The sequence below is a fragment of the Gossypium arboreum genome, chromosome 3 (genome assembly GCF_025698485.1).
Source record: "Gossypium arboreum isolate Shixiya-1 chromosome 3, ASM2569848v2, whole genome shotgun sequence".
Classification (NCBI taxonomy): Eukaryota; Viridiplantae; Streptophyta; class Magnoliopsida; order Malvales; family Malvaceae; genus Gossypium; species Gossypium arboreum.
In genome coordinates this window covers 2,509,210-2,524,177 of record NC_069072.1, presented here as the reverse complement: position 1 = coordinate 2,524,177, position 14,968 = coordinate 2,509,210, and the positions used below count along the sequence as shown (strand labels likewise).

General features: G+C 35.0%; 2 protein-coding genes across 6 annotated transcripts; one reads left to right on the top strand and one right to left on the bottom strand.

Moving 5' to 3' along the window:
• The first annotated feature begins 567 nt into the window (after window positions 1–567).
• LOC108475976 (filament-like plant protein 7) lies at window positions 568–5,437 on the top strand. 2 transcript variants are annotated; one of them, XM_017777998.2, is made up of 6 exons: window positions 568–1,033; window positions 1,520–1,635; window positions 1,741–1,873; window positions 1,961–4,328; window positions 4,417–4,477; window positions 4,711–5,437. In XM_017777998.2, exons 2-6 carry the CDS (start codon window positions 1,537–1,539, stop codon window positions 5,155–5,157), a joined length of 3,108 nt encoding a protein of 1,035 aa, XP_017633487.1. In that variant the 5' UTR covers window positions 568–1,033; window positions 1,520–1,536; the 3' UTR covers window positions 5,158–5,437. The 2 variants fall into 2 exon arrangements, with proteins under 2 accessions (XP_017633487.1, XP_052881356.1); XM_053025396.1 differs by lacking the exon at window positions 568–1,033 and adding an exon at window positions 1,116–1,281.
• A 279-nt stretch (window positions 5,438–5,716) lies between these two features.
• On the bottom strand, window positions 5,717–8,899 carry LOC108475978 (wax ester synthase/diacylglycerol acyltransferase 4-like). Of its 4 annotated transcripts, none has more exons than XM_053025397.1 (6): window positions 7,848–8,899; window positions 7,138–7,210; window positions 6,982–7,049; window positions 6,686–6,898; window positions 6,087–6,224; window positions 5,717–6,020 (listed from the first exon to the last, which is right to left on the bottom strand). In XM_053025397.1, the coding sequence occupies exons 1-6, from the start codon at window positions 8,592–8,594 to the stop codon at window positions 5,862–5,864; spliced, it is 1,398 nt and encodes a 465-aa protein (XP_052881357.1). In that variant the 5' UTR covers window positions 8,595–8,899; the 3' UTR covers window positions 5,717–5,861. The 4 variants fall into 4 exon arrangements, with proteins under 4 accessions (XP_052881357.1, XP_052881358.1, XP_017633489.1 ...); XM_053025398.1 differs by having other exon boundaries at window positions 6,842–6,898; window positions 7,848–8,898; XM_017778000.2 differs by having other exon boundaries at window positions 5,717–6,017; window positions 7,848–8,888.
• Window positions 8,900–14,968: the final 6,069 nt, after the last annotated feature.

Sequence of the window (14,968 nt, the reverse complement as noted above, 5' to 3'; positions counted from 1 at the left end):
ATAAAATAATATAATATAAATATTTAAAAAATTAAAAATAATATGAACGAACCTAAAATAGATTTAGATTAATCTTTTATAAATATCAATAGTTTTAAATAAAATTTTAGGTCAATACTTTGAGCCAACTTAAACAAACATAAAGTATGTTAATATCATATTTAGGCTCGATCCAAACACGACCGATGAACACCTCTATTTCCGTACAAACCTTTTTCCTTTCTTTTTTTTATTATAATTTCTTAATTTTTCTTAATTAACATCAAGTCTAAGTTAAGGCGAGAAAAATCCGTCTTACCTTGTCCTGTTGTCATTTTTAACTCTAAATACAACTAAATTTTATTTTTGATATAAAATTCCATATTCAATAATCATATTCAACTCTGATTAAATCCAAAATCTAAATTTGTACCCTTAAACCAAAACATAGCTCTTTCGACCCTGTTTACCTTGTAGACAAAACCCGTACCCGAAATCCAACCTCTAACAGCGCGTGACACCACCTTTCTTTTATCTCCTCCCCGAAAAATAAAATCTCCAAGTATCCCACTGCATGAAAACGACTCCATTTTTTATGGCACTTTCTACTTTAATTGGAAGCCCCCCATACATCCTCCATTGATCTTTTGATGATGATCATCATCATACTAACATTTTTCTACCCCACCTTTAAAATAAATTTCCTCCCTTTATCACCGCTCAGCTCTTTATTACTCTCTTTCACCATTTTTCATGGCTTTTTTTCCTAAACATTTCTTTAGATTTTAACTTTGTTTGGTTGTTTGTCGGTGGACAGTAGCATCCAATGTTATTAAAAATAAAAATAAAAACCTACCCTTTTAATTAAAACCCAACAAAAATCCAACTAATCATCCGTCTGGTTTCTGGGTTTATGTGGTTTGTAATTTAAGCCACAATCATTTCATCTTCCATCACTTCAAATGCCAGTTTCTTCTTAACAATTCTCTCTGTAATGTTGGTTCAAAGCTTTAGCTGTTGTTGAAAAAACTTGATTCTCTGCATAAAAACAAAGGTGAGAGAGAGCCATTGAACTGTTCTTCTACCTATTGTTCGTGTTTACCCATGATAATGATGTTGATTTTGACTGTATCTTGAAAATAAACTATTGTCACTTTCATATATAAGTGAGACTGTGTGTGTGCATGGAAAAAGCTAGCATCACCATTGTTTAATTACTTAACTTTCCTTCTTTAGATGCATTAGTTAGCAAGTTGATTTGTTCAAAAATGGTAACTATGTATGGCATGTAGTATTTGGAAGGTATACTTTAAATGTTTTAATCCCTAAATACATGCATTTGTTAGAGATGCTTACAATGCCTTTTTAATGCTGTTTATAGTGATTGATTTTGCTTTTACATCTACTCGTGTTTGTGAAAAGTACCGTGTGAAGTGTATATATGGGAAATGCTTAGTGTTTGTTTTGTCCATTGTTTTATAGATTGGTTAAGATGCCAACTTATTTGATGGCCCTATAATTAAGCTGTTCTTTTGTTCAGAAACTGAAACTAGAATCATGGATCACAAATCATGGCTTTGGAGGAAAAAAACTTCGGAAAAGACTATTGTTGCTACGGATAAGGTCGATGTTTCTGTGAAACGAATTAATGAAGAGGTAAACCAAAAAGCTTTAACTATCTTGTTTCTTGATTCTTGTTTTGAGATTTTTATCTTTATGATCCATGAAAATGACCCGAGGATTGACATTTTTGCTTGCTAGGAACGAATGGAGGGGGGACGAGATAGAATAGTAAAGAATCTAAATGAGAAGCTTGCTTCGGTTCTCCTTGAAAATAATGCTAAGGATGATTTGATGACAAAAAATGTGAAAATGGCACCAGTACTGAATGCAGGTATCATTTGAAGATCAGCTTATTTTGTTTGAAACGTGCACTTTCCTTTGGCTTTGTAGAATCTAATAAGTAGAAGTTTTTGTTTAGGTCGGGACATGGCTGAAGCAGATGCATTCGCTCTGAAGAAAGAGCTACATGAAGCTTTGAGGCAAGGGAAATTGGCAAATGAAAAGTTGACTCAGTCGGAGGTTGCATTGAAGGAATGTATGCAACAGCTAAATTTTGTTCGAGACGAGCAGGAGCAAAGGATCCGTGATGCTGTTGCAAAGACATTAAGCGAGTTCGAGAAAGAACAGAAAGCATTACAAGACAAGTTGACAGACACAAACAGAAGGCTTGAAGAGTTGACTATCGAGAATACTCGGCTAGCTAAAGCCTTGCTAGTCAAAGAAAAAATGATCGAAGATCAGGAGAAGCAGAAATCTCAATCAGAAGCAGAATTCAGTGCACTAATGGATAGATTAGATCTCACTGAGAAAGAGAATGCATTTCTCAAATACGAGTTTCATGTTCTCGAGAAGGAGCTTGAGATCAGAAACAAAGAGATGGAATATACCCGTCGATCAGAAGATTTAGCACATAAACAACATTTGCAGGATGTAAAGAACATTGCTAAGTTGGAAGCCGAATGCCAAAAGTTACGTTTACTTCTACAAAAGAGGCTGCCAGGTCTGGCTGCCGTGATGAAAATGAAGAATGAAGTCGAAATGCTGGGAAAGGACAAGTCAGAGACGAGAAGAAGAAAGCTGAACCCAACTAGAGATTTGATCGTCAGAGGCTCCACTGCTGACATATCTCCTGAAAATCCAATCAAGAGTATCAATCTCTTGTTGGAGCAATTACACAATGTGGAAGAAGAAAACAAGAATCTCAAAGAAATAATGACCAAGAAGAATGCTCAAATCCAATCATTGAGTTTAATATGTTCTCAAACATCATCCAGGCCAACAACAGAAATTGGGATTCAGCCTAAAGAGTTGTTTAAAGGACAAAAGTCCGTGGAGCTGGTAAGGAGTAGTACGATATCAAGTGAGCTATCCATAATATCAGGTTTTGATATTGGCAGCATTGATGGAACTAGCTCTTCTTGTTCATGGGCTAATGCATTGTTTCCAGAATCTGCACGCTTGGGCAAAAGACTTAAGAATCCAATGGATCACAAGGTCTTTACAGATCCAGAAATGAGATTAATGGACGATTTTGTAGAGATGGAAAAGTTAGCCTTATCGGATGGTAATGAATTGGTGCCATTTGAGCAAGGTCATGGTACCTTCAGCAATACAAAGCAGATGCAGTCAAAAGATGTAGCAGGTGAAAGATCATTTGATTGGCTTCAGGTTGTTTTGCAAGCTATCTCCAAGCACAAATGTATTTCCAACCGAAGTTCAATTGAAATTCTCGAGGACATCAAAATTGCTTTGGGTTGTAGCAGTCTTTTAAATGCTCCTGATGTTGATAAAACTGCATGTTCAATGCATCCCATAGAAGCTGATGGTCCCCATATCAGCGGCTACATAGCCTGGAAATCCCCGAACGCTTCTCCTACTACAGGTTCACTAAGCGGAGCTTCTAGTGTTGAGACCTCAGCCGAAAAAACAAAAAAGCAACTGTTTCAGCCTGAACTGAACAAGTCAATCGGTAAAATCATTGAACTGATTGAAGGAATTGGACTAACATCTTCCGATTCTTCTGACAGTTGTCTAGAGAAAAATCAAACTCCTAAACAATCACCGGCTCATGCAGACTACTTTGTTCGTGTTTTTCAATGGAAAAGTTTGGAATTAAGCACCGTTCTACAACATTTTATTCGTGCATGTAACAATCTGTTGAATAAAAGGGCTGATCTTGAAACTTTTGCTGAAGAACTCTCATTTACTTTGGACTGGATTGTGAACTATTGCATTACTCCTAAGGAAGCTTCGAGTGCGAGGGATAAGATCAAAAGACATTTTGGTTGGAATGATTCACAAAGTGAAAAAGAAGTTGCTTATGCAAGCCATGGAGTGGAATCAGATGTGACCCACATTTCTAAAGAACAAACATCACTTGTAGACTCCTTTGTTTCTTTGCCTGAGCAGAGTCACAGTGTTATCCCCCCACTGGAGGAAGAAAACAAGAGATTAAAAGATGATCTGAAGGATATGAAAACGAGGCTCGAGTCAGAAACAGACAAGAGTGAGGCCCTGATGTTACAACTTCAAGAATCAAAGGAAAGCATTGGAAGCTTACAAGCAGAACTTAATATGTTGAAAGAATCAAAGGAGACGATAGAGGAACAGGTTGAAAATCAGAAATCAATTAATGAAGATCTCGATACACAGCTCACTGTTGCCAAAGCTAAACTAAACGAAATCTTCCACAAGTTATCATCTTTGGAAGTTGAGTTGGAGTACAAAAATAGCTGTTGTGAAGAGCTAGAAGCTACTTGTCTTGAGCTTCAACTCCAGTTAGAGAGGTAAAGTGTTGCTTCCTAGTTTTAATTCCTGTGATTTCTAAAGGAACTTGTCAATATAGTTTCTGATTTATGAAACATAAACTCACAGTGTGGCAAAGAAAGAAACACCGAAGTATGTCATGGATCAAGAAGGGAAGCAATCTCAAAATGTAAGTCATTCACTATTTATCCTATCATTCGCCTGCCTTGCTAAAACTTTATCCGGTCTTTGGTATTTTTCTGATATGTAACTTTTACAGTTGGTATAGGTAATAGGCCATGCCAATATTATATGGTGCATTGGCAGTAATATGAATGGCAAATGGCAAACTTTCTATTCAGAATAACTGCTTTGTTTTATATTAAACACTGATATTATATGTCTGCATTTTCGAACATACAGGGTTGGGAAATTACAGCAGCTTCAGTCAAGTTAGCAGAGTGTCAAGAAACAATTCTGAACCTAGGTAAGCAATTAAAAGTGTTGGCCTCACCGCAAGAAGCAGTACTATTCGACAAAGTTTTCTCCAATAGTAAAGCCGCTACCACGGCTATAAACAACAGAAGGGTGAACAAACGTCTCTCCTTGCGCGATCGAATGCTAGCCGACAATGGTAGTAAACCAGAAGATGCAGAAAATTCAACCCTTCTCCACTCCGATAATTGCAAGACTTCAGGTTTGTTGTTACATGCCTCGGGATCATGTCTTGGTTCCAAGAATGAAAGTGCCAATGCCGGAGTTATGGCTTTGGCTATCGTACCAAGCAACAAGCAAGGAGTGGGTTTGCTAAGGAAGTTGCTGTTTAGAAGGAAGAAAGGTTACACTAAGAAATTTCGTTACCAACACTGAGGAGCGACCGGTAATACAGAGTGATGACATCGCAACTCCAGGTAATCCACCGTGTGTTCATAGTGTGGCAATTGGTTTTTTGTTTGCTGTTTCCTTTTCCGAGTTAATATCATATGGTGAGAGCTTGTAGTCCTTTTGCAGAAACTCATATAGAGGTGTATAGTAATCTGATATGGCTATGTATATTTCTGGATTGAAGGGCTTTCCAAAAAAAAAAAACCCAGATATTTGAGTCGGTAGCTTTAACAAGAGAAATATCATTTGTGAGATTTGATCATAATTTTTTTCCTTTGAGATGATATCACTGCAAATTTAAGAGTCTGATTGTATGTTATCTTACTCCAAAATTTGATAAATTAGTCCTTTTACATTAAATTAAAGAGTTTTAAAATTTTCATTTATCTGTACTGTTAAAAATTATCGTGGTTGATGTACAGTGATCAGTTTTTAACAGTACAAATGAATGAAATTTTTAATAAAAAGATCGTTTTGCTTTTTAATTTAATGTATAAAGATTATTTTATTTATTTTTTAGTAGAGAGAATAAAATGCAATCCGATTATTAATATAAAAACCTGTATGATATTTTTACTGCTTACAAAACAAAAGAAACAGAGAAGGGTAAAAAAAAATTCACTAGAACTTTCATGTGGTATATTGTAATGTTCATAAATTTTCACTTGTATACGTATAACTTTTTTTTCCTATGCTTTGTTGGCCTCCATTGCTGCCACTTTCATTTCAAGTAATGCATCTTCAAAGCACTTAGCTAGAAACTCTGGGTCAGGGATGATATCTTTAGCTACAAGAATTTGCATTTCGGCTTTACCCGCATAACTCACCATGTGCATCGTTAGAGCCTGCTTTTAAACGTAATTTATCATACTTTTAAGAAAAACGAAGAGTCCAAGCAACAGTTGGTGTTGTACCTGTGGTAGGCTAGAAGTAGAGACCTTGATGCTAGAGATAGGGTTGCCTGAAAGTGTAATGTCCTCTAAAGGGCCAATCAAGTTTGAGATAGTGAAGGTTGTATTACAAAGGAGCCTGTAATTAATCAAAGAAGCATACTGCAACACCAATTCACATAATTAGTAGGCAAAAACGGGTAAAAGTATCATGGAGGTCCCTGTATATTAGTCTCTATTTAAAAATTGGATAAATTAGTCTATGTATATTAATTTAAAGAGCAAATTGATCATTTCAATTAAATATTTCATTTATTTGTACTATTACAAACTAGCAGGACTAATGGAATAACTGGACATTGATACTAAGTTGTCACGTGCACCTTAGTTTTTAACCATAGAAATGAATGAAGTTTTTAATAGAAGGATCGATTTGCTCATTAATTTAATGTATAATGACTAATTTACCCATTTTTTAAGTGGAAGGAGAAAATACAATCCGATTCTTAATATAACAGCCTCCATGATACTTTTCCGGAAAAAAAATCTCCACATCAACTATCTTATAGATGTTTCAATATCGTTTTTGTTCTGTTTTTTTTTATTTTTTTATTTTACTATACCTTTATTCCTAACAGGGACACTATAAGATCCCCAATCCTGTAAGAAAAGTAAGCTTCCAGGGACTGTTTCTTCCTATCAACCATCACCTTTGCTCTCTTCAAATATTCCAAAGGATCATTACCACTTTTATGATAAAAGACAGGTAACAAAATTACCCCAAATTTGTTTCCCCATCTTGTTTCTGAATTATCTTTCATTAATTTAGATATTTCCTGACAAAGAGAAAAACCAGACATGATGGGCAAAATCTGAAACTGGCGTCTGTCAAACACAATGTGTGAAACCTAAAACTAACCTGCAACCCTGGTTTTGCTCTTAAATTAACCATAGCTACACCTGTCATACGAAGGCCTTCATGCAAGGCTATAACAAGAACAACCAATGAACTTAAAATCAGTTTCTAGATTGGCACCAAGTGTTTGGTTATAGTTTTATGAACAAATTTATTTACCATTTGGTGTTCGGTGATCTAAGTATCTTGATAGTCCACATGACACTATCCCAAACAGGACATCATTAATCGTCTGCAAAAACAACAAAAGACTTGACATTTTGTCGCCATTATGGATTAATTAAGCTCAAAAACAAAAAACCATTATGCTAAATCTCATTAAAAATTGTTTCTTTTAGTCCCATAATTTAGGGTCAAGTCAACCTCATGTTAAGGCCTTTGAACCAGAATTATATGGGATAGTTACATTTATTGGTAAATTCTGCTATTATTCTTTCTACTTTGTAAAAATTATGAATTTAGTTGTTGTATTTTATGAAATTATCAATGCTAAACTTTATATTTTTAAATTTTGAAATTAGTATTTATTTAAATTGATAAATCTATTAGGTTAAATTCAATTACTAGTTATTTACTATATGTACACTTGATGAATCATTTTAATTCTTTATATATTTTGATTTTTAAAATTTTAATCTTTTCATAAATGATAGTTATTAATTTATTAATTGAATATTTAGTAAGTAATATGAGAAAATAACAAACAGAACTTAATTTTTAAAATTTGAAAAGTATAAGGACTAAAAATGATAGAAATTAAAATTCAGTAGTAATTGAGAAAAAAATGATAGAAATTAAAATTCAGTAGTAATTGAGAATTTAACCTTTTCGGGTTACTTACTGTATCGGGAATGGCAAGGGTTACTTACAGTATCAGGAATGGCCTTTTTGACCTCTTTCATGTCATCAAGCAAGAACTTAGCGGTGGCTAGTTTCCTCGGCCAGAGTTCCACGCCATCGCCACCAGAAACCGCCGTTTTCCGGTCAGAAACAAAGAGACTCCTCAGCAAAAACTCCAACACGAATACGAAAGTGAGCCAAGCCATCTTTAAAAACCCCCACATGGAACCAAACGACCATGGCGAATCCCTTTTTTTCTCGGTCGTCTTCTCGGGAACCATCATGGGAAGCGCGTCTGGATCACTCACCTTCCTACAACTAGCCATTAACATGGACATTAAAGAGATCCCATCACCTAAAGAATGGTGGATCCTAAACACAACGTGCTTATGCGCTGTTAAAAGATGAACTTCCCATAAAGGCTTGTCCGTACTCAATGGACTACTCACTGATAAATCAGCTACATACAGATTCACTGCTACTTCATCATCTTCTTCATCTTCATTAACCCGGTGTTTAACAACAATAACATGTCGGTCAACGTCGAGCCGGGTTTTTCTCCAGTGTTCGAATCCATTATCGTCACGAACCAGTAAGCTACAAAATCTAGGGTGCTGCCCCATCGGCGAAGACATAATAGTCGCTTTTGCACCGTCTACGTCGATGGGGTTTTTGGTACGAGCAATACAGTGGATAACCACGTCCGTTTTCTGCTGAAGAAAAAGCCGACCGGCTGGACTCAACGGTTCGTCGGAAAAAGTTCCCGGACAAGCCATGAAGGTTAAAAAAAGAAAAGGGTAACCGCCTAATCTGATTCTTCAAAACTGTACCGTATTTTGGTGAGAAAAAGTACCGAGTTTCCTCTGATTCGTTACTTTCACTGTAACACCCTTTTCAAGGTTACAAGTTTTGAGACGAACACTTCAATGTCTTATCGTCGTGTGTAATTACTGACAAATTTTCCAGTTTTGGAAACTGTCAGTGAAAGCAACATTTTCAGACTAACACAGATACAAAGACGAGATTAAATTTGAATATCTTTAATATGCGAAGAAATGCTTTTGCCATGTGGAAGCGTTACGACCACGGGTTATGCGTCCATCCGTTTTGATTACTTCATCAAGTCAACCTACAATTTAAAATTTTATTAATTTAAATCACTAATATAATAAAAAAATTTATTCAATTTACTTAACTGTTAAATTCTTTTTCTTTAAAAATTCTATCAACAAACTTCAAATCACGATTTGACGATGATATAATAGATTAAAACTCATCCATCAATGTAGGGATGGTACCAAAAGGATTCCCCCCTCCCATATGGTAAAATTTCTTTATTCTCTTTTAAAATTTTTGAATTTTTTAAATATTAATGGTTAAGTTTTACTTTGACCCTTTAAAATGAAAAATAATAATTTATAGTTCATTTTAGTTTCTTCACTATATCAACAAGTAGAAGAGCATACATTATAATCAAAACGATTTTATAATTAATACCGAAAATCAAATAAAATGTTATTTGAATTTTAGTTTATAAATTCGTTACTTTTAAAGTTGTTTCATACCAAAAAAAAAGAATTATAAAATAGAAAGAGAGCATTCGATTGAGTAGTATAACATCAATTTTAACAACCCATTGAGTGAAATGAAAATTTTTGAATAGTCCAATGACCATATATGTTTTTTTTTTCTACACTATACTTAAAACTACTCAATGTCCTTTCCTAACCCATAAATAGGAGTATAATGCACTTTTGTGCACTCGAACCCACGACCTCCTATATTGATAATAATGTCCATATTGATTATTAATAATAATATTTTATGTTATGTTATATAGAAAAAGTTAAATTTTATATATGTTTTATATAATATTTTTAACAATGAAATATTTTAAATTAAATGGTTTTATTATAGCTTAATTAGATAATTGTTTTAAAAGAAAAGATAAATTTTATTTATAAAATAAAATAAATTTTCTCTCTTCAAAAGTGAACCTAGCACATCATTGTCGCATTTTATATATTTTTAAAATGCACCATATTGCCACATGACATTATTCAATAAAACTGTAATGTATGACAAAATTAATTCGAAATTAATTCGAGAAAGGGAAAAAGAGTTTTCGATTGATGCAGACAATGTAAATAAAAAAAGTCATATAACATCGATTTTAACAATCCATTGAGTGAAATGAAAACTTTTGAATAGTCTAATAACTAAATTGTAACTTTGTTAGTTAAGTGACTAAAACAAAAATTATTCATAGTTTAGTGACTACTAATATAGTTTACCTAATATAAAAAAGGTGTAATTTAACCTCAAATTTATAAATATATATATTTTTTAGTGTAATAATTAATCGATTCAATCGATTAGGTTATTTTGTATGAAGTAATTTTCCTCTTCTTCTTCCTTTTTTTTTTTTAACAATTTTATTATAGATTTTGATCATATATGTTCTTTTTTGACACTATACTTAAAACCACCTGTAGAAGCCCAAATTGCTCAGGCCCGATTATATCAAAACCCAACCAAACCTCTAAACCCACTAAAACCCTTAACCCATGACCCATTTACATCTACCCAAACCCATTACAAAACCCAAATATTAAACTCAATTCAAAAGCCCATTAAGCCCCCCAAAAAAAAACCTAACCCAAAAAAAAAAAAAAACCTAACCCCCCAAAAAAAACCAAGAAACCCTAGCCACCTAACCACTTTCCCACTTGCCCCATTTTTCCTCCCATTTTTGATATCCATTGTCTACCACCACTACCTACAAAATAGAAAAAGAAATAATAGAAAATCATGTAAAGATGGCTATAAAAGCCATTCAAAATCATGTAAGGGGATTTACAAAGATTGAAAAAAAACACAAAAATTCCTTCAATTTTGAACACAAAAGAAACATCAATAAAAGGTTGCATCTTTTTTTCCTCTTCTTCGAATCTTTTTTCTCTTTTTTTGTGTTGTTTTTTCTTTCTTTATATATACATATATTGTTAAAAAATTTACCTTTTCCGCCCACCGTGAAATTTGTGGTGACAATGACAATGACGACCGACGATCGATCGATGACCGCCCCCTTGGCGGATTTCCTTTCCCCTCCTTCTCTCTTCTTTCCCCTTCTTTTTTTAGGTATTTTATATATATTATGTATATATTTTTAATGCCATTAGTTATATATTTCTTATGTATATATTCTTAAATACTATTATATACATATATATATATTTTAAATACCATATTGTGTATATATTATTATTACAAATTATTACTATTGCTAGTATTATTATAACTATTATTATATTAGTGTATATTTTATGTACATATGTATATATATATTTTGCACATATCATTATTTTATATTATTGTTGTAAATTTTTATGTATATATTTTTTATGTACGTTTCCTAATATTTTCTTTTATTGTAGATATTATTATTATTATTACATACTTTTATTATATGCATATATATATATATATGTATTTTATGTACATATTATTATTTTATATTATTATTACCAAATATATCATTTTCCTATTTTATTATTAGTACATGATTTGTTTTATTTTGTAAATATCATTATTATTGTTATTCTAATATTCTAGTATTCCATGTTAATATTTTTCATTAATGATATCATTTTTTTGCGTCCTTTATCTATTTTAATTTCTCACTTTAGGAATATTTTTTCTCATGTTTTAATTAATTTCAAAAATAAGGCAATGTACCGATTTAATATTAAACCATCGATTTCATCGCTATGTTGGGTGAAATTAAATGGCTTGTGTTAAAAAGCAGGACACCCTTTCTAAAAAAAAATCGAAAACTAAAATTCTCATTTTCAATCGGATCACGATTAAATATTATATTGAACTCGTATTTTTGAAAATCAAGTCAACACATGTTTATGAGATACCAATTTTGGGCGTCGCGAGGTGCTAATACCTTTCTCACAGCATGAATGACTCCGAACCCCAATTTTTCTCTGGACTTTCATGTAGACCTAAATTTGGCCTTCTTTTTGTTTTAAAATAATTTTATTAGGTGTCCGATCACACCTATAAAAAAGGATCGGTGGCGACTCCCTTTGTTAATAAAATCGAAAGTTGGTTTTCAAATGTTTAATAAATCGCCACAATTAGTGACCAAGCGAAACTAAATTTTTTTTACGTCGCTACAGCTGGCGACTCCACTGGGGACGCTTTTTGAGAGTCGAGTCGAATTAAACTCGCGTTGTCAAAATTTTCAAAGTTCCTTGTTCAAATTAACATTTAGTCGTGATCCTCAAATTTTTTGTTTTCAAAAAAATCATGCATTTGCATCGTGTTGTATATATTCTAACTTGTTTTATCCGGTTGTTTTTCAGCTTTAAATTTTTGTGATTTTAGTTTTGGTTTAGTTTTTTAAATAAAACGTAAAGGTTTGCAAGTTTCTCCCCATACACCGTGCACGTGCATTTTTGTTGTATAACATGAGCTCTATACCCGGGCTCCGTCCCTGTTAAGTGAAAGTAAACGCTATGCCTTCGTGAGTTAACTCGTTCCTCCGCACAGGCTAGTGAATACTTTCGAGTTACATATGACTTATGCTTTCGTGAGTTAACTTGTCCCTCCGCATAGGCATAAGTGAATGTAATCCCTCGAATTGATCTCGTAAGCCTATGATGGGCCATGACCGAGGCTCTGTACTAATTTTAGTAGATGACAGTGCAGACGATTCGAGTACCCATCTAGAACCAAAACCGCATATAGTGAACCATACGAGCCACCCAACTAGAGCCATGCCGAACCTCCGCTCGTTTAGTAGTCACCGAAATAAGTACACGGGAAAAGCACATATTACCTTCTATTTCTTTTACATTTGTGCTTTCTAAGCAAGGGAATCGAGTCCACTGGACCAAGTAGCTTAATTTGTTAGATTTTCCACAATTTTTCTCTGTTTATATGTGTTGCGCTAACCAAGGTCGTTTGTCTGTATTTTTATTTTTCATCATGCATCGAAGGCATCTTGTTAGCAAGGTGTTGATTAGAGATTGGTTGCCAAAAATGGGTTTCTAATGGAGGAGTCAATTATACGAGTGACCGAAACGTTGTGTAATACTCCTTTGATTAAGGAAATGCCTAAATAGGGGCTATATTGAAATTAACACCAAATTTTTGCATATTCATTCATGACTAACATTCATTTGACATTCATGCATTCATTCATGCATTGCATATCCCATACTCGGTCGCTGAAGATAAAATATATAATTCGCAGTTGTAATACCACAAGACTGGAACCACGTCATCCGTATAAAACGCGCCGACAAACTAGAGTAATGGAGGCCGAATTCAATGAAAGGATTGAAAGGATGGAGAGAATTCAAAAGAATTTACAAGAGCAGTTGGCTAGGTCACAGCAAGAGACGAGAGACTTAATAGTGAGATCACGAGAAGAATCGCTCGAACAGAAGGATCAAATGGCCAAGATGATAGAGATGATGTCAGCTTTAGTTAAAGGAAAGGGACCCATGCAGAGCCCTGACATTGAGGAATCTCGATCAAGAGTTAATCACAATCAAGACTCGCTCTATCCCCCCGGATTCACTCTACCACCCGCATATACAACACAAAGAGGGTATACTCAAGGGGAACCCACAGTCTTGGAACAACGACCTATGCCACCTGCTCCACCCACTAATGCAGGGCAAGGAATATTAGTGTCGAACCGAGGGCAAGCCTGCCGATCCACTAGTTCGAGATCCGGACGACCAATGACGGTAGCCAAGTTGAAATTGGATAATCATGATGCAAAATATAGAAGTCTAGAGGAAAGACTCAAAGCAATAGAAGGCACTGAACTCTTCTCCGCACTAGGTGCCAAAGAACTCAGTTTGGTACATGATCTAATCTTGCCTCCGAAATTCAAGGCGCCTGATTTTGAGAAGTATGATGGGACAAGGTGCCCAAAAGCACATCTCATTATGTTCTGTCGAAAAATGACCGGTTATGTGAACGAGGATAAACTACTCATACATTGCTTTCAAGATAGTCTAACAGGGTCAGCTCTTCGGTGGTACAATCAACTTAGTAGAGAAAAGATTCGATCTTGGAAGGACTTGGCGTCAGCATTTTGCGAGCAGTACAAGCATGTATCGGATATGGTGCCAGACCGTATGACCTTGCAAATGATGGAGAAAAAGCCATCAAAGACTTTTAGACAGTATCTTGTGAGAGATGGAGAGCGTCTCACCAAGTGGAACCCCCACTAATAAAAACGGAGATAACCGTTCTCTTTATCAATACTTTAAAGGCACCGTTTTATGACAAATTAGTGGGAAGTGCCACGAAGGATTTCGCGGATATTGTAATATCCGGTGAACTCATAGAGAATGCCGTCAAGAGCGCTGGAATTGAAGGATCAGAAGGCTCAAGAAAAGCAGCACCCGTAAGGAAGAAAGAGCCAAAAGCCTACATGGTGGGAACTGGGAGTCGTTACATTCCCAATTCGTATCCTAACCAACCCCGACCTTGAAATTACCCACCTCTAAATTTCCATTATTCTCCTCAAACCCCTTACTACCAAACACCGTCTTTTTACTCTTCCTACCCTGTATACACCACGAATAACCAAAGACCCGTCACCACATTCCCACAAAACACGGTACCCGCTCAAAGCCAGCCCAGAAATGAACCAAGACCAGCAAGGCCCAATCCCGAGAGACAGCAATTCACCCCTATTCCTGTGTCGTATGGGGAACTGTACCCAAAACTTCTGGAGAAGCAATTAATATCCCCCCATTACATGGCACCCCTTAAACCTCCATACCCAAAATGGTACGATCCAAACGCTAGTTGTGCATACTATGCTGAGAATCAGGGGCACTCTACGGAGAACTGTCTTGCCTTCAAAAGGAGAGTTCAAGGACTCATTGATGCGGGCATTTTGCGATTTGATGGTACTGGCGGTACAACCGGGAATCCATTCCCAAACCACACCGAAGGGGATGTGAGCGCAGTAGGAGAGGAAAACGAACGGAAAAGTAGAAGATGGGTTTCTGAAATAAGAACACCTCTGCAGAAAATCTGAGAGGTACTAGTTGAAAAAGAGTTGCTCTATTGTCTTGACGGAGTATTCGAAGGAAAAGATGCAAAAGGT